The sequence below is a fragment of the Artibeus jamaicensis genome, unplaced genomic scaffold, assembly GCF_021234435.1.
Source record: "Artibeus jamaicensis isolate MK-2021 breed Jamaican fruit bat unplaced genomic scaffold, CSHL_Jam_final contig_233, whole genome shotgun sequence".
Taxonomy (NCBI): Eukaryota; Metazoa; Chordata; class Mammalia; order Chiroptera; family Phyllostomidae; genus Artibeus; species Artibeus jamaicensis.
In genome coordinates, this window is record NW_026521486.1 from 49,423,089 (window position 1) to 49,443,380 (window position 20,292).

Genomic DNA, 20,292 nt, shown 5'->3' on the forward strand with positions numbered 1-20,292 from the left:
ACAGGCTATGAGTTTGGATCCAGCAGGGAAACAAGAACTAAAGACGTTCTGTACGAAAGGAGGAGAATCAAGGAGTAGGCTTGTTGCCTGAGATGAGGGGCTGTAGTCAGACTCCCAGGTAGGAACACTTGCCAAAGCAAAACAACCTGCTCCCCTTGAGGAGAATTCTTTAACGAAACTGGAGCATGGGAAAGTGGAAAGATGCCATCGGTGTGAGAAAGGGAACTGAATCAAGCCCTTTTCTCTAAGTTTGGTGACCACATTGGCTATATCCCCAGTATTATCATGGTGCAAATACTTTGCATAATCAATTTAAGACACGGTACTTAACTGGGGCTCCAGGAGTCTGGAAGAAGGCAAATGACTATTTTTTAAATTTTTTTATTTTAATTGTTCAAGTACAGTTTTCTGCTTTTTACCCTCCCTCCCCCCTCCCCCCACAAATGACTGTTACGGAGTGGCTCATTCACAAGAAATGAGCCTATAATTCAATTTTCCAAAAACACATTACAAACACATTACAATGGCACAGTATGAACCTCTGTAATTCTACTCCATAAAAGCTATTTTATTTTTCTACTTCCTGCCAGCATTCCACTGAATGCAGTGAGAGGAGATGCCTTTGCTTTTAATCACATCAGTTACGTGTCACAACACATCTAGGAGGAGAACCTTCCCCCTAATGTTTTCCCAAATCTTCCTACATTGAAGAGAACACATCGCATGCTCCTCCTCGTTCCAGCAATTCCAGTTGGATGTAGAACAAAAGTCTCTGTGTCACTCATGTGATGTTAGTTCATCTCATAAAAACTTTTTTTTGTATGTGCAATGTTGTCTAGTTGACTACAGAACTTTCTTACATTGTTTCAATTGTAGTTGGTTTCATGTAACCTAAATTTTCCCAGTATTCATTTTAGGGCTACAAGTGAGAGCCTAGTAACATGAATGCAAAAATTGTGTTGCTTATGCCTGCAGGTGAGAGACTCCTTGACAAGATCCTTTGCCTGTCCTTCACCCAAAAGGCATCTTTGGGTATTCCTAGGAGGTAGACCACAAGTCATTCCAGCCTGCCACTTCCTGCCACCACCTTCAGGACTCGGTCCCATGCTTTTAATTTGCCAGCCTTGCCCCTGCCACGGAATTCTGAAAGTGTAATTGTCCAAGAACCTAGCAGAGTTCTCGGTATTCTCCTCATATGTCTCCTGTATCAGGGAAGAATATCTTTCCCAGAATTCTGCCCTTTCCCCTCAAGAAGAATTTCTTTTAGGTCTCCTAGCCAGGATGGGGTGATATGCTAATCATATCAAGGGAAGTGGATTGTCTGGCATTTTCAACCTCAATGGTGGTAGCTGGACTCTAGACAAAGTAGAAAGGAGAGGAAATGAATTTTAGGTAGACAGCTCACACCCTCTATCACAGCCCACTGAATTGTGGCAAACTTTTATTCCCTTATACACAAATAAAAATGCATATAACTCACATGAAATCTCATCCCCTCCCTCAAAGGGAGGCCACCCCAATATCATGCAGCTACCTCCTCCAGTTCCAAGTCCAAGACCTCTGGGACGGCGCCATCTTCCTCCTTCCACAAGATGATTCCTCATGGACCAGCCACCTGGGGTTACAAGACCAGTTAATTGTCTACGACACTCCTGATAGGCCAATCGCTCTCCAAGGGTGGTGATGTCACACCAGCAGCATGAGCGTCACCATGGAACTGGTTAGAAATGTAAATTACTGGGCTACCGGTGAAATTTAGGAAATCAGAAACTCTGGCTGGACCTAGCAGTTTGTGTTTTAATAACTTTTCCATGTGATGCTGATGCTAAAGTTTGAAAACCACTGCAAAACACAATGCCAGATGAGAGATAATATCCCATACAAGAAAGAAAATATGCAATACACTGTTTCTGAGCAGATATCACACCCTGTTTTTATCAGCTTTTGCTGTATAACAGACTGACAAAACTTAGCTATTTAAAACAGCAACCGTCTTGCTCATGTGCATTGGCCATTCGGGCTGGGCCTGTCTCACTTGCCCACCTGTGATCACGGGGCAGTCTAAGACCTACCTAGCAGGTCTTTGGGTTTGGCCTGGAACAATGAGGGTAGTTGGGCTATGTCTCTCCTCATCTCGGAGTCTAGCTCATGCTCACTCATAAGACAGTGGTCTGAGAACTCCCAAAAGCAGAGTGGGGGCCAACGCACAAGGACTCTGCAAGTCTGCCAGTCTCTGTGTCACATTTCGTCTTATTGGTTGAAGTAAGTCATGATGAAACCCAGTGTATGGGAGGGGGTCTACCTAAGGGCAGTGAGTACAATGCAGTGGTAGAGAGAGGGGATTATTGCAGCCATTTTTGCAGAGTCACCATACAGCCTGACAGAAGTGGTAAGGACCCTACCCTGGCAAAGGGAGTATAAATTTGATAACTAGTCCGGAAGCTTCTAGTCCTGACTTCAGGGAGTGTCTCAGTTACCCACTGTTCTTCACTGGCACACCTCAGATGGGCATTAGGTATGTGTCCTCCTTAGGGGCTGCCGAACTTTGGCAGCTGTTTTCCTGTGGCTGGGAGGTGGGAATTTAGGGGCTGCTGTCAGCATTGAACAATTAGAGCCAGTTAAAGCCAGGCGTGGTGTGTCTGGCACTACATTTGCTGCAAAAACTAGTGGGCTTCCAGACTGTCTAACCATGTGCTAATAAACCGGGGAAAGATTTTGTGTAGACTTATGCTGGCCAGTAAGGTAGTGACAGGTACCTTAGTTTTTGGACCATAAGACGAACCTAGGTTTTAGAAGAGGGAAACAGGAAAAAAAATTTGAAGCAAAAAATGTAGTAAAATATTTAATAACATAAATAACATAATATTTTACCAATGTAAATGGAAACAGAACTCAACAGCAGCAATAACAACCATTATTCTTCTCAAATTTGGCGGTGCAGGGGGGGTGCATCTTATAGTCTGAAAAATACGGTAGTTATTGGGCAGCCTAAATGCAGCTAGTCTGAACCCAGATGTGCTATTTCATTCTACTTCCTAACGTACATAGCTACTGAAAAGTTTAATACTACACAGGTGGCTCACATTGTGTTCTATTGGGCAGCACTGGTCAGTTGTTAAGGTTGAGAATTTCTGCCTGGCTACTCAGGGAATATGTTTCTCCTGTAGTTTAAAGGTCTGTCCTTGAGACGATTTGAAATCAATGACCTCAGGGGGAGAATACCACCCTAAGTCTAATTTTTTTCCTGCCAGGCTTGTTTTCTTCACTAAAATTGCCCCGTCACATGACAAAGTATTTCATGGCAGGTCCTGAGGCTCTTCAGAGATTTGGAGCCTGAATCCTTCCTGTTTTATCACCTGTTCAAGGGCTCGTGTTCTTGCTTCTGTTCATCCTCGCTTTCATTTGGGCACAGAAGAAGTTGGCTTTCTCTATCCAACAGAGCTTCACTCTGTCACGCCTGATTGCAGCCTGAAAAGCTTATTAGCAAAGCCAAACGTCTCCCCTTGTCCTCAGTTGGGACCTCAGACTGTGCACCTATTGTATGAATTCATAGTCAACCCACCCCTGCCCTCAAATCCTGAATTTGTCATATCATTTGCCCAAGTGAAACAACATTTGGCTCACCTATAATTCTACCTTTTTTTTTTTTGGTAACATTCAGTATCAGATAAAAAGCTCTGGGCTGTAAATAACAGAATATTTAACAGAAAGAGGTTAAACCCATTTTTTTCTTTTTTTGTATAGCAAGGAGAACCCAAAATAGGTAGTTCCACAAGTTGTTGTTTCAGCAGACCAAGGCTGTCCAGTCTAGGTGATGTCTCTGTATCTCTCTCAGCTCCCCTGTGGTTGCAAGATGACTGCTGGTCCACTGAACAGGACAACATCCAAACACAGGAAGGAAATAAAGGAGCCGTTTTGCCTTGTACCTTTCTCCTCAGGGAGGAAAATCCTCCCCAGATGTTCCCCTTCCAATAGTTCCCTTAATGGATCACTCACCTCCCAAGGGGGTTGGGAACATGAGCATTTGGCATATTCAGCCTCAGGAGGGGTTGGTGTGCTTTGCTGACAAGGAAAAGGGGGTGAAGGGCTTTAGGAGGATGAACAAGGAAGGCCCTACTTGTAGTATCTACTGCTGTGTAACAGATGACCTCAAACTTAGTGGCATAAAAGGAGGACCATTGCATTATGTTCACGGGCACTTGGAGGGGGCACAACAGGCGCAGGCTGACAGTGCTTTGCATTGTTTCAGAAGTCAGCTAGGAAGACTCACACGCCCAGAGGCTGAAATCACCGAGGCTAGGATGATTAAAGGCTGGGCTTACCTGGAGCCGTGGGGCAGAGCACCTCACATGGCCTTCCATGCGGCCGCTCCCTGCATGGCTGCTAGGTTCTCAGACAGAGTGTCCTGCAAGGGGGGGGGGGGTCCTGAGAGGGGGTCGCTGGAGGAGAGCATTCCAAGAGAAGCAGGGGAAGCTGCATGGCCTTCTAGAACTGAACCTCTGAAGTCTCGTGGTATCATCACACAGTGTTCTGTCTGTCCAAGCAGTCAGAAGCCCATCCAGATTCATGGGGAAGGGACAGGGACCTAACTTTTTGATGGGAACATCAGTGAATTTTCACCCTTAAAAAAACACTGAAACAGATCCTTATGTAAACCAGATGACAAACATACATATATTCCCACAAATTCTCCTTACATTATTGTGGTTAAAAGGAAATACCAAAGTTGACCTTCAATCAACCAGGATGTCACAGCCTTTTTTTCAAGCTGAAATTGTTTTTTCAACTTAAAAATGTTTTCTTCCAGCCTATAAATGATATTAACTAGAAATTCATGGTGGATAAATGTTGGGGGTCTGTTCTTTTTAAGAACAACTTTTGGATCGCATGGAAGTGCGAGGAAACCCCCCAAAGTGTGAGGGGGAATTATGGCATTAAAAAACAGATTGAATACTTTTAAAGAAAGCGTATGAGTGACAATTTAAGCATCTGCCCAGTAGTTCCTGATAAAAGTACACAAATGTTAGCATCTTCCTTATATTGAATTAAAATATTAATATTTTTGGAATACCTATTAAGTCATACAGTAAGAAGGATAAAAAGAGAAGACTAAGTTCTCCTTTTGCAAGTAGTTAGAAGTCTAGGCAGGAGTAACTGGATTTTCCCTCCACTGTCATACATGAACTAGAACTGAAATTGAAACAAAATTGCTCCTGGCAAATGGGACCGGTAAGTCCCAATAAAAGAAGTGGCCTGATTTCTCATCCCTATAAATGGGCAGGAGTCGGTCAGGGTAAAATGCAGGAAGGGACAAAACAAAGGCAAACATTACTAAGTGAAGAGAGCTGGAAAAGTATACTCAGGAGTCCCTGAAGAGACGTCGCCCATGAATTAATAAAAGGTTAAATAAACGCTGCGTGTCCACACCATCAACACCTTAAGCCCTTTTTGTGCTGGAGAACTCGGGGTGGCGGGCTGGGGTCGTCTTTCCAGGAACCTCCCAATAGGGGGCGCCGTAAGCCCGCGAGTTCTGAGTTTGACTGGCCGGCGGCGGCGGAGCGTCCTCAGCCCGGGGGCGGGGCCGGCGCGCTCACGTGACCCTCCCTCATGGCGGCGGCGGTAGCTTCGGTGCTGGCGGCGTTCGGTGGCCGGAGCCGGATCCTGTAGCCGGGGTGTGGGCCAGCGTCAGTCCGTCCCTCCTGCGGCCCCTTCTCTTGTCTTCCTGAGTGTGGCTGGCGAGGCCGGGATGGCAGAGCGAGGCCTGGAACCCGCGCCGGCCACGGTGGCTGCTCTGCCGCCCGAAGTGCGGGCGCAGCTGGCGGAACTGGAGCTGGAGCTCTCGGAAGGTAGGAGCCGGGAGCGGGTGCGAACGCCCGGACGCCGCTGCGGATCGTGGCGTGAGGGAGACCAGGTCGCTGCCGCGCGCCCTGGTGGCCGTGCGGGCTAGAGGGGAGGACGATGCCGGAAATCTGGCCCCGGCCCTTCAGAGCCGTCTTCCCTCCTCTCCCACCCGGGGAAGTGGGTTTCCCGTGTCGTTCATTGTGTTCTCTGGGACGGGGTTAAGCAGGGGCTTGGGGAAGAGGTCCTCCGCAGGCCTGGGCTGCTTCTGCGCTCCCTGCGCCCCGAAACCCGAGACAAAGCTGCGCCCTCTGCGTCTGTCCGGGCATGGTCCGGGCATGTGGGCACGGTGGGGGTGGGGGTGAGGCTGCTAGCAGGGTGGCTGACAGCTTTCTCCTGCCCTTACCCTTTTCGAGGGGAGGGTCCCATGCCTTTCACCCTCTTCCCTTCAAAAAAAGAGAAAGACACATAGGAAATCCGCAGCATATCTTCCTCCTTTAACAATGCCAGACGCCTTTCCAGTGACAGTGAGATAGAAGCAGGGTGGGCCATTGAGAGTCTAGAGAGATTAGAAGCAGAGGCTTTAATCCAGAGAGAGAGAGAGAGAGAGAGAGAAAGAAAGAAAGAGAGAGAGAGAGAGAGACACACATGCTGCTGCTTTGAGACCACCTTTGTCATAAGGGTTTTTTTTCCCTTGGTGCCTTTATTTGGGCTGCATTTCCCACACCTGATCGCGTTTTGGAGTTATTGAAGAAGGAAGGACAGGTAACATGCAAATCCTGGCCCGCATCCTCCTTCTTTTGACAATGGATTGGTACTAGGAGGGCTGGGTTTATTTTGAGAATTAAAAGAACGAAATAAATCAAGCCACTGTTATTAAAGAAGTCCCTCAGATAACAATGAAACATTGCTCTGTTGGGGGCATGTGATCAGGCTTCTTGTGCAGTTGTGATCAGTTCTCATAAAGTTCCTGTTTTTGTCACAGGCTGCCTCTGAGACAAAAGCAGCATTTTGTCCAAGGTTGATGTCAGCAGTGTGGTGGTGTCCCCAGTGTTGCATATTCTTATTCAGTGCTTTGCCACAGGCCCTCTTCACTGGCATTTTTCAAGTGGATTAAAAATTGTTGATGGGAAATGAAGAATGTGACAAGTTCCCAGGAGAGTTCTGACTTTTTGTTTACTTATGGAAACATTATCTCTTCCACCCCCCACCCATCCTTTATAGTGAAAAAACAGAAGTAGATTTGAGTATTATAAGTCCAGTTTGACATGGAAGGAAATTTCATTTGCATTTGGCTACCAACATATATATTTTTCAATTAATCAGCTGGGAAGTTATTTTTTGGCCAGTCCCCAAATCAGTGGCAGTGGATGAGTTTGTTTCTGTGGTTAGGGCATCGCCATTCCTTCTGCCTCTTCAACATACTTTATTCTTCTCAATTAAAGCATTGCCTTTAAATCTGTGATGACTTCCATGCAGTTCTGACTTTTGAAACAGTTACTTTATAGTGACAAATCAACTATCTTTGAATAGCCAGAAAGAAAGAGAAGTTTGGCTGGATGGTGGCGCCAGAACAAGATTAAAAATAGGAGTTGATTGCTTTTGTACCTAGAAGGAAATCCTGGAAGCTCCTTATTCTTGATATTTCTGCTTCCAGCTGATTATTGTTTACTGCTGGGGGTGTTTCTAGAGATGATTCTGAGGAACTACTTCTAGGACTCAGTGATTAGCTCACCTCTTTCTCTTTCAGAAAGATGTGAAAGTCCTACAAGCTGATTACCAAGGCTTAAAGATTTTAGGCACAAGTGCATGGTTTGCCTTCCAATGCAGGATTGTTTTTGGGTGGCATATAACTTACTGGTTTCTTTAAATCTGTACTATATTATCCCGTATTTCACCTCTTTAAGCAGTGGATAACTGGAAAAATGCAGCTGAAGAACCTTGGGCCTGCAGTGTCAGCAACTTGGCCATCTGTTTTGCTCTTGCTTAAAGCACAGAGAATGGTTGTTGAAGAAGTAGGTAGATATTTTTAGGCATTCGAGTCAAGTTGAAACAACCCAACAGCCCCCAAATCTATAGCATGGTGTTATCTGTGATGTTTGTACCATATTTGGAACCAACCTTTCTTTGTTTTGCATTTTCTCTACAGTTACTGTTCTGACAAAAGTACTTTATTCTTCTAAAAGGAGAAGATGCTTTTAACTACGTGTTTATCACGTGTTGCTGGCCTCGGTGCACTCATTCCTTGATTTTACTCATTTTTTTTCAGATTCAGGCAATAGTTGGTCCTAATTATAGTGATAGTCTGAGCTGTCTACTGTTAAAGAATTATCTTTTTTTTTTTAATTTTTCTTTATTTATTTTTCGAGAGAGGGGAAGGGAAGGAGAAAGAGTGGGAGAGAAACATCAATGTGTGGTTGCCTCTCATGCGTCCCCTGCCGGGAACTGGCCTGCAACCCAGGCATGTGCCCTGACTGAAGAATTATCTTTTTGCTTGCCTGTACTTTCAGCTGCAGGCTTTGGTGATTGATCAGCCAACTCTGTGATGAAACGCGGTCAGCGCCTTCCTCATCCTGTCTCTGCAGAGCTGGGTGCACAGGGCAGTGCGGGGCTGGGGCTCCAGGCGGGTCAGCATGGACTTGGTGGTTCAAGCCTCCTGCTTTTGCACCAAAAAAACAGTAGCTTGAGATTCGCTGCAGTCATGTACAATTTAACTTACACATAATCGTGAGCTTTTCTAAAGACAAATAGAATAGATAGGAGGCTTCTGCAAGAATCCATGATTGAAAAAATTTTCATGATCCACATATATTATTACATGTACTATATATTTGACAGTAGGCTCTTTTTTCTGAACTTTATTCATATGTTTTAGTTAAGTATGCACACAAAGTAACACTAATATGAGAATTATTAGCTTAAATATGCCTGATAATGCATTATATTTATGTAATGATCTTATAGAGCATATCATTCTAGCTTCATTATGACTTTGTGATTAGGTAAATAGATTATCACCTCCACCCCATTTTTGAGATCTTATCTATTTTCAGAGAGAGGGGGAAGGAGGGAGAAAGAGAGAGCACGAAACATCAATTGGTTGCCTCTTGCACACACCCTCAACTGGCGACCTGTCCTATAACCCAGGCATGTGCTGTAACTGGGAATTGAACTGGCAACCTTTTGATTTGCAGGCCAGCACTGAATCCACTGAGCCACAGCAGCCAGAGATCCCCTCTGCCCTCTTTGGTTTAATGGGGGAAAACAGACACAGAAAGGTTAAGTGTTTCGTCTAAAGTTGCTAATGTAATAAATGCTATCATCCTAAGTTGCCATGTAATTATGGCATCTGTTACCATAGCATGATTTAATATCTTTACTGTTATTGATTGCACAAGCTGTTAATTCTTTTACTTTGAGGAAAGGCTACAAAACAGTTGTACGCTACAATTCCATTTAGTCTGGTCGATTTTCTTTCTGAACTCTTTTAAATCTATCGTTCATGTATTTGATCCAGGCATGTATTTTGTGCCCACTACGTGCTAGGGATCCAGAGATGAGCGGGGTACTGTATTAGCTTCCAAGGAGCTTCAAATTTGGTTGGGAAATCACTTAAAAATACCAGCAAAACTGCACACATGACACCACGATGAAGTTCTGTACAGAGGCTGCCTTCTAAGAAAAGAGGAAGCTGTCTGCTCTGTTATAAAAAAGAAGCAGCGTAGTACTCCAAATATGAGATTGGGTTTGCCGGCTGGTAGAGAGGCTGTGATTTAGCCTTTGCAGTTGGGTCCTATGTGTGAAGGAAAGGAGGACATAAATCTCATGCTTCTGGGGCCTGTCGGAAGGAATGCAAGTCTCTCAGTGTCTGAGAGCAGTCCAAAGATGACAACTGGAAAGGTATTTAAGATAAAATAACACTTACAGGAAGGGACCCTCCCTTTTCTTGTTTGAACACTTCTCTGAACACAAACACAACAAACATGGTCATATCCTCCCTTTCTGCTATCTGTTTCATCACAAATGTCGGCAGTCCTTAAAACACGGGACTGGGTGCACCTTGAAGGCAGAGGGGTAAGAGAGGGCCAAGCCCTGGCACTCGAAGTGAATCCTCCTGCGGAGTGGGGAAGAGGTGGGGAAGTAGAAGAGGAAGAGGGTAAGGCACTGCAGAGAGATGGTATTTCACAGTCTCAGAAGCTGACAACTAGAATTGAGCCTCCAGAAAACAGGCAAATCCAACAGGGTTAAATTATAGTGGGAAAGTTAACTAAATCTGTAGCGTAGTCATGGATTCAAAGGACACACCTTTATCAGAAAGCTGTGTCTAAGCAGCCAACATACCTGATGCTAGGAGCATTAAGGAAAGCAGGTGTGTGGGTATTTAAATAACCCAACCTGGGCATTATCTGAGTGATCTACACCCTAAAAATTTGCAAGTATTTATTTTTGGTGGGCTGTACTGATCTTTTGTTGGAACTCACCTTGAGGAATTGTTGTCAGAGCCTGTGGCACATTATTTTGAAAATCCTTGTGGTGGCAAACTCATTCTTTGAGGCTGGATTTTCATTTTATGATTACCTGGAATCAGGTTAGAGAAAAAAGCTGGTCGATGTTCTTTTGGAGTCCAAACTGCTTGTGAGCGAAAAAATTAGCGTGATTACAAACTGGTTTTTAGTTATGACTGTCAGAAAATTAGCACAATTGTGAAATGGTTTTGAGGGCAGTTCCAGAAGTGGTGACAAATTCTTTCTGTTGGAAGAATGATTCACCTTGCTATAAAGGAGAGTGCTTACTTGGATGCCTTAGTTCCATAGTGTGTTTTGAAAATTAATCTTGTTGTTTGACAGTCCTGTAGCATTGAGCTGGATTTTTGGATAAGAGAAACTCTTCCCTCTTAGACCAGTTGTTGGTGGCTGCTTTCTTTCCTGGCCTGTGGAAGGTTTAGCATCTCAGGGTTCATAGTTGAGGTAATTGGCGAAAAAGAGTCTTCATACTATATTTGTGTTATCATTACTACAATTTTCTATGGTCTCTTGTCATGGTTAGTTCAGCAGTGCTCTTTGAAGCGCTCCCTCCTGCTAGTGTGCAGAATTCTCGCAATTCTGTGTGAGAGTCCAGCTGAAGTACTACCTTTTTAATAAAACTGACCCTGGCCACTGTGAGCTCTCTTGTTTCTAACCTTATAGCGTTTACAGTTTATATCACTTTTGCCAGTCATATGTTTTATAACAATTTAAGTGGCTTTTTATTTCATGATGTAAGCTCCTACAGAGGTGAAGTCATTTACACCTTAAGCTTCTTTAAATAACTCCCAGCTCTTCCTTGTATTATTTTAGGAGTGCAATACATTTTGGCTCATTTCAATTTGATTTGAATTGAAACATAAAGTCTATCTTGTCTGTCAGTCTCTGATGCCTGTGCTCACAACCCCCATGCTGTAGTGACTCAGTCTGTCCTAGGGATTTGGTTGTGGCAGAAGGTGGGCTTGTGTAATCATTTGAGAGGCACGGGTTTTGGCACCTGGTGGGCCTGGAGTCCTGGCCTGTTGCTTACCAGCTCTGCAACCTTGCATGGACTGCCTAACCACCCTGGTTTTAGTGTCTTCAGTACTTAAAAAAAAGGAACGTCAATCTCATTAGTTGTACAGAGGTTTAAAATGAGATAATAGGAGAAAAACAGAGTGTAGTGTGTGGTGCACACTTTGCACTCAGTACACATAATCTTTATCTGATAGTGACCTGTGGTGAGTTGGCTCTTTTTAATATCGTGTGTTACTTAGCAGAGTGTGGTTATATATGAAGTAATGAATGGAGTCAGTTTGTATACATATATTTTTGAAAGACTTCCCTCCATCATCAGTCACTCCTGTCAGCACCCTTTCCCCTTAGTTCATCCCGAGTTGGGCCACGGTAGACAGCTGACTGGAGCAGAGAAGAGTAGCTGGCTTGTTTTGTGCAGATCCCGGCATGTGCACATTTCCGAGCCTGTGGTTCTGGCAGGTGGCTCTGAGGTGTAGTAAGCATGATTTCTGAGACTCAGGCACGTGTGAGCTGTGAAAAGGCACACATGGACGCTCAGAACCTTCAGAGAGTTTTTGACTCTTCCTTTCTTCTTCTAGCTATTTTCAACCTTTTTCATCTCATGGCCATGTAAACTAGTTGCTAAAATTCTGCAGCACATCAAAAAATATATTTTTTGCCAGTCCAACAAAAAAAAAATAGGTAGAATTTTTATTCATTCACACCAGACAGCTATTGTGTTGGCTATTGTCATTTTTTTACTCGACAACCTAAGGGAAAAGAGGTCAGTGCCCCTGACTACATAGTCAGGTATTGCATGTTTTAAAAATCTGGGGGCACATCAGCTGAAGATCACTTAGTCCTCCATTTGTGCTTAGTGAACAAAACCTTTCCGTTCCTCCTCGAAGAGTTCTCTTGCATCCACTTTTCCTTTGGGTTGCATTTACTGCCAGCAGTTGTCAGTCCTCTATCTTTAGATTTAAGGGATTGATTTTTTACTCCCTTCACCTCTAGATTTATGTTTCATCTTTTTAAAAAATAGTACTTTTATCTTAAGCCATTGCTAAATCCTAGGCTCTGTCTTTACATTCTGTGTTTTCTAAAGGCAAGATGATCTCCTAGATTTTTATTCCTAGAGAGTTAGAGTTAGTGCTTTTGTATACAAGGAGTGGAGATTGAGTACATCAGTGAAGTTTAAGTGAGAGTTTTTAAATATCTGTGCTTCTAATGAATAAGTTGCTTTCCTTCTACGGACAAGATTGCTTGTGAAAGGTCATTTCTTTGGAATTCCATAGCTCACAGCTGACAGAATCTGTGGGTACATGGATTGAATGTGAGTGCCTGTGCACCTTTTTGGGAGGGACAGAGTCTACAGCTTTCATTGGTTTCTTAAAGAGGACTGTGAAGCAAAGTTAAGAACCAAGTCTATTGCCTTTCATTCTCACTAGCTTGTAAGGAAAGCCAAACTCCCTCAGCTTCCCTCTTCAACACTCACAAACTTATCTGTATCAGTTCCCACCCTTATCCCTTTCCCTTCTTTTTGCAGAGGAAAAAATATCCCCCTACTCTTCAGCGGTCTATTCCTCTGATTGTGTTCTCAGTCCCATATTCTCCTCTTCTGGGGTCTTGGGAGCATACTTCATCGATTGATCTATTCATTCACAGTCTTTTGTCGTTGTCACTTTTCTCATCTTTAGCCTCTCACAAAACACTTGGCTCTTGGCTCCTTTCCTTCAGCCTGTAATAAATATGCCGAAGTTTCTCCCTACTTCAAAGCAGCAGCTTCCCACATCTTGTATTGAAATCTGCTTGCTCTCCCGTGCTGGCTCTCTCCAGCTCATTGATCCTAGAAGGTGTAGGCTACTACAGTTCTTTTATCTTCTTACCTTTGCTCACCCCTCAGTTCATTGCTGTGCCTCATCAGGCCTCTCAAACAACTGTCTGCAAGGCCACCAATGACTTCTACTTTCAGACTGAAAAGTACCCACAGGATACAGCATCTTTCTCTACAGCATTGGATGCTGTGGATCATTATCTTTATAAAGCTCTCTCCTTCCTTAGCTTTTATAGCATCACTTTCCCCCGCCTCCCTAACTGTTTCTTCTAGGGCTTCTTTTTCTCTTCTTCCTGATGTGGGTGTTCCTGATAGCTGTCATTAGCCTTTCTCTCATTTCACACACACTTGCTGAGTCATCTTGCCCTTGCCCAGGGCTCCAGCTGTCGTGGCTGGGAGGTGGCACCCTGGTCTCTATCTCTAGCTCTGGCTCCTCTGCTCCAGACCTCCCCTTAGTTCCCCTAGACAGCTGTAACTCTGTTAAGTCCAAAATTGTTCTCCTTATTTCCACCCACTCCACAATTACTCCCTAATTCAGAATGTCCACTTATCCAGGTCAAAAACGGGGTGGTGGTGGTGGTGGTGGTGGTGGTGGTGGTGTCATTCTTAACTTCTAATGGATCACTGACTTTTGTTGATTCTACTTCCTCTTCATTTACACTGTCTTTGTTGAGGTTCTTACCATCTCTTACTAAGATTATTGCAGTAGTCTCCTAACTTGTCTGCCCTTCTTTAGGTCTCTACTTCCTCTAGTCCTTCCTTATTCTGTGATGGAGTGCTCATTCTGAAACACAGATCTAACTGTGTCCTTTTCCCTGTTTAAAAATTTTCATTGGCTTCTCCCATCCACGGGAAGAAACCAAGCATCTTTTGTGTACCCAGGCCTGCCTGCCTTTTTAGCCTCATTTCCTGCCTCTTCCATGTGTTTCTCTCTTTTCTGGCCATGCTGAATGACTTGTACTTCCCTGAATGCACTGTGGTTTTTCACGGCCATGTCTTTGTACAGGATGCCTTTCTTTCAGAAATGCCCACTCTGGCATGTTCTTTCTCCTTTTTCTGCCTGGTTAACTTGTGTTCCACTCAATCTCCTGTGAGAAGCCAGCTCTCATAAGCTCTCTTAAGGTGTTAAGATCTCTGTATAAGTAGGCATCAATTATTGAGTGCTTATTATGTAACAGGCCCTGTACTTAGTATTTTATATGCCCTGCCCTACCTGTAAGTAGGTGCTGCATAAATAGCTCCTATGATCATAATGATGAGGGAACTGAGCTAGTGAAAAGCACCTGAATGTTTCGGAGTGCAGCGTGTGCCAAGTCTTGCCCTGTTGTTGCGCGCTACCTGATCTTTACTGTTCTCCCTGCCTCTAACAGTAACATTCTGATATGAATGAAGGGCAGAGGGGAAAGAACTCTGGACTTGAGTCATTTAGAACAGATCAAGTCCTGCTTCTGCTTACTGTATGGCTTTGGGCAAGGCTTTGAAATGTGCGACAGTTCCTAAAGATAGATGTGTGATTTCCATTTTGTAGAGACTTGTTAAAAAACATGAAGCCTGACAGTCCAGAGTGCTGAGGGTTGGAACCCAAGTCAGCTTGGCTCCAACCCCCACAGTACTTCCACATTGCCATTCTCCTCCATCTCCCTAAATTATTTTTCAGGTAGTTTTGGCAAAATTCTCTTCCATTTTAACTGTTGGGCCCCACTTAAGATACAGCTTCTGTCTTTGGAGTTTTGGAGGTAGGGTTCTCTGGAGGGAAAAGAATGGAATGCTCTATCCTGTTCTCAGAGAAATAGATAAAAATAAGAGTGAGGTTGGTTATTTTTTATTGTTATTATTTTAATCCTCACCTGAGGACATTTTTTTAATTGCTTTTAGAGACGGGGGAAGGCAGACAGAGAAAAATTGATATGAGAGAGAAGCATTGATCAGTTGCTTTGTAAGTGCTCAGACCAGGGATTGAACCTCGATTGAATCCCAGAGATATATGCCCTGACTGGGAATCAAACCCACAGCCTCTGGGTTATGGGACAACGCTCCAACCAACTGAGCCACAACAGCCAGGACAAGGAGTGAGGTTGGTTATTTTTGACCTTACTTTGACCCTGAGAACCAAGGACGTCAGAACTCTAAAACATATTAGGAGAGTTTCTTTCATGCCAGCCTAGCTTCCCACCAGATGTGGCTTCTTTATTTCTTCAAAGAACAAAAAATATTGGGTAAAATCCTGTAAGACTTATCTAAAGTAAAAGATAATTTTATGTGCTTATGTTTTGATATGAGTTTATTTTCCTTTCTTGCATTGAGATGGGGATGATGAGAAGCTGAAAACCCAGGAGGAAAATATTTTGGATGTCTCACGGGACAGCCCTAAATGGAACTGCATAGGTCTGGCGTCTTTGGAAAGTCCTCGCTGTGCACTGGCTGTAGCTTTCTGGATTCCAGATGCAGGATCGTGGTCACATTCTGGTTAGGAGGGAGGTTTTACTCTTGTCACTGTTCCCCTCCTGAGGGTTTTTAATGTTTAATTTTAATTAATGAATTTTAATTATTTATTTTAATTAATGTATAGGTTAATGTAAATATTTCTATAAATGACTTGTACTTAGTTGATTTTTCTTGGAGTTAATTCTTATTTTGTGAAGGAATGGTGCTCTCATAACTCTATTTTCAGAGGAATATTGCTTTTAGGGGTAAATTACAGCATCTATACGGCTGTTCTTTCTTTTTAAGGACTTTGGATTATGTTGGACTGGACTGGAACTTGTGGGCTTTAACTCAGCTCAGGCGTGAACTGCGATGGCGCTGACCAGTCTTGTCGTTGAGTCTCCTTTACAAAAGGGGACTAGTTGGCATCGTTAGGCAGAGCTTCTGATAGTTTCTTGTTCAGTAGATCTGTGACTGAGTCAAACAGGCTTAACATCTTTTTTAAAAAATTGAGGTGTAATTGACATCCAATTATATTAGTTTCAAGTGTACAACAAATAATTCAGTACTTGTAGATATTACAAAATGATTGCCACAATAAGTCTAGTTGACATCGGTTCATCACCGTACATAGATGCAATTTTTTTTTTAAAGATTTTATTTATTTATCTTTAGAGGGGAAGGAAAGGAGAAAGGGAGAGAAACATCAGTGCACGGCTGCCTCCAGTGCATCCCCTGCAGGGAACTGGCCTGCAACCCAGGCATGCGCCCTGACTGGGAACCAAACCTTGATCCTCTGGTCTGCAGGCCTGTGCTCAATCCACTGAACCACACCAGCCAGGGCACATAGATACAATTTTTTTCCTGTCTTAAAATTTTAAAGAGTTCCTGTCATTCTTACCTTATTGGACTTTCTTTCTGGTTTGGTGAAACTTTCATTTTTAAATTGAACATGTAGAAAAATTATAGGTATGAGTTTTCCTCTCCAGAGCTTTGTTTTTCTTCAAGGAGACCAAGGGACATGCTAGAAGATGAATTTCCTGTTAAAAAAACACACAAAACCTCCTCATTAGTTGGTTCTCTGAGCTCTGTTCTCTAATGTTACTTCTGTATTATAACTATTTTTCAAATTATGTTAAAGCTACGAAGTTTTCATTTGCCTGAATATTCTTACCTCCTTTTGTAAGCTGCTTGAGGACAGCATCCTTGACCATAAGAGATTTGAGTACTTACTCAACCAGTGAATGAGTCCAAACTGTTCTTATTTCCTTGCCAGTAACTGACAGACTCTTTTGTTACAGTTGGACTTGTTTCCTCACAAGTCTGACTGTAACAGACTTGTTTCCCCACAGGCTCATTCCCATCACTGTGCCTTCGCAGTGTTTTCTTTGTTGGGGCTGCCTTTTCTCCTCTTAAAACGTACCTGTGTTTCAGGGCCCAGCTTTGACGTAAAGCCAGCTGACCGAGTTAGTCCGTAGTAATCGCTTCTGTTTTAGACTATTGTTGCATGCGGTGACACTTCCACTATTTGTATAATATGTGTATATTTCAATGTATGTATAATACAATATGAAGCCATAACATATGTATATTATGGCTTTTTATTTGCATCCTCAGACTATAGGTTTCTTGAGCGTAATGACAAGGTCTTCTACCTTTCGGAACCTTCTACCTTTAGGAACCTTCTACCCTTCAGAGGTGCTGAATGTATCAATATAGGTATTTTGAACATGTTTATTTACAAGGTCTGTTGAGATGGTGAGGTATAGATAAAAGGCAGCTTTCCTGTTTTCAGTCTTGTAACTTTTTATTTATTTTTAATGCAGTAACTTCTCAACAAATAGCTGTTGGGTTTAGAAAATATTATTTTATGTAATTGTCTTTTGAGCACTCAGAAGCATTTTTATTCTCTACTTTAGTGGTAGTACAGCATTTGGTCCCCTTTGAAATAACTGTGGGAAGATGGCAACTTGAGCACATCTCTGCTGCCCACTTTTTTGAACTCAGGTCAAGTAAAATAACAATTTCAAAGCTTAGAACAAAAATACCAAGAGTTAGAGGGGAAACTCATGAAGGTAAAGTTAAAAGACTTGGAGAATAGATTTGGGAAACCTAAATGCAAATAATTAGAATTTTAGAAGGAGAAATAACTAATAAAAGAAAAATTTCCTCAGCTGAAAAGAGATTGCAAATTGAAAAAACTGCAGATTGAATGAATTCACTGTGTTGGAGGCAAGACTGACAAGAAAAGACATAAACCTTTTTTGAAGGCATATGCTGGAGTCAGTGGTAAAGAAAAAAGCCCCCAAAAGCTCATAGATAGGAACATAGAGTTAAAAGTACAGCAACGATACAACAGATTATTTGTAATACTGTAACTTTGATGATGGTATAAGAAACACCTGCAGGCTATTTAGAGAAAAAGCCTACAGTCCAAGAATGCTAGATTCTAGATGTTATTCACCTTTCAGGGAAAAGAAAGCCCTATGTAAGTTTGCAGGTGCTCAGAGATTACGTTGTGCACAGAATGCACTCTAAGCAACTTACAAACAGATAGTATAGAGACCCCACAATAGGAGAAGAAGTAGTGATGGACAGTGGACTTTGATATGAATATATACATATTATATGTAGTAAATATATAATCGTATACATTGAGAGTGATGAAGAATATGTAATATAAGTATGAAGTAAGGGTCTTTGAAATAGAAGAGACATTGTAAGAGAGAATTTACTTGACTGAATGAAGTATTCTCTATAATATCAGCAAAGCTCAGGTGTTCTGGGAAAGGGTAGTGTGAGGGTGGGTGGGAAGTGAAAGCATCTTTTGGTGTCATTGGGATATGGAGAGGGGGAAATGGGTGAATGAACTGTCCTGGGAAGGGGAAAAATCCTGTACTTATAATAATGTTAAAATGACAAAATACTTAAAAATAAATATTAAAAGAAAGGTACAGGATCTGTTTTAAGAAAATTGTAACCTCAAAGGTATAAAAGCAAGAGCTGAAAAAATGGAAATACATATGATGTTCCTGGATGGGAAGATGAAATATATAAAAATGTGATGGAAATCAATTACAACTCTAGTGGAGATTTCTTGTAGAGATGAGGAATTAGATAAAATGATCTCCTTGTTCATATGGAAGAAAAAAATGTTATAGCATAGTCAAGAACATTTAGAAACAGAATAGTGTGGTGATCCTTGAAATACCGTATATTAAAACAAATTCTAAAATCACTTGTACTCAAAGCAGTATGGTGTTAGCATTCAGATAAGCATGAACAAGCAGAATAAAGTGCCCAAATCTTGGTATACATGGGAATAATAATATGAAAACATGGTCGTTTCATAAACTTAGACCAGCTGTCTTCCCAATTGTTTCAAATTAAAAAAGGTCTCACTCTGGCTGCTGTGGCTCAGTGGACTGAGCGTAGGCCTGCCAACCAAAGGGTTGCAGGTTTGATTCCCAGTCAGGGCATGTGTCTGGGTTGCTGGCCAGGTCTCCAGTGGGGGGGGAGGGGTACATGAGAGGCAACCACACGTTAATTTTTCTCTCCCTCTCTTTCTCCTTCCCTTCCCCTCTCTCTAAAAATAAATAAAGTCTTAAAAAAAACAACTAGAAAAGATCTTAAAATAAGGTGGCTGCTACTCCATAGGCCATGAGAAATACTGAAGTTCTTGATAATTCTATTTATCCTGCTCAGAGGAACACACAGGAACCAGAAGGAAAAGCCCCTCCTTCTTGCAGTATTTTTCCAGTGTCCCGTATAGATAAGGCTTAATGTTGTGGCAGCTGACAAGAAATAATATTTAAAGGGTCCATCTTTTTTTAAATTGTAGTATAATTGGCATATAATATCCTGTTAGTTTCAAATGAATATCATAGTGATTTGATATCTGTATACATTATGAAGTGATCACCACAGTTAACTCTAGTTACCATCTATCACTATGCAAAGTTATCATAATACTTTTGACTGTATTACATATGCTGTACATTACATTCCTATGACTGACTTGTTTTATAACTGAAAGTTTGTACCTCTTAAACCCCTTCACCTGTTTTTACCCCCCCCCCCCCCCAATGATTTTTCCCCCTCTGGTAACCACATTTGTTTCTGTTTTGTTCTGTTTTTTAGATTCCACATACATAAGGTATTTGTCTTTTCTGTCTGACTAATTTCACTTAGAATGGTATCCTTCATGTTCATACATGCTGTCACAAAAGGCAAGATTTCATTCTTTTTTATAGCTGAGTAATATTTCATTGTATTTATCTATATGAATCACTCTTCTTTATCCGTTCATCTGTCAGTGGACTTTTAAGTTGCTTACATATCTTGGCTATTGTAAATTGTGCTGCAGTGAACACGGGGTGCATAGACCTTTTAAAATTAGTGCTTTCATTTTTTTTTCAATGAATACCCATAAGTGGAATTGCTGGGTTGTATGGTAGTTCTATTATAAATTTTTTGAGGAACCTCTATAGTTTTTCATAGCAGTTCTCCAAATTTACATTTCTCTCTTTTTATTAAGTTTTTAATTTATTTTTATAGAGAGGGGAAAGGATGGAGAAAGAGAGGGAGAGAAACATCAGTGTGTGAGTAAAATATGGATCAGTTGCTTATCGTATGCCACTAGCTGGGGACCTGGCCCACAACCCAGGCATGCGCCCT

The 20,292-nt window shown here is 42.3% G+C and overlaps 1 protein-coding gene across 2 annotated transcripts in view; it reads left to right on the plus strand.

Moving 5' to 3' along the window:
- Positions 1-5,594: 5,594 nt before the first annotated feature.
- Positions 5,595-20,292, plus strand: part of DIP2B (disco interacting protein 2 homolog B) — a 226,388-nt gene continuing 211,690 nt past the window's right edge. For both annotated transcript variants that reach the window (XM_037136676.2, XM_037136683.2), the window contains exon 1: positions 5,595-5,846. In XM_037136676.2, the coding sequence (XP_036992571.2) occupies positions 5,747-5,846 (100 nt within the window). In that variant the 5' untranslated portion in view covers positions 5,595-5,746. The remainder of the gene's footprint in view (positions 5,847-20,292) is intronic.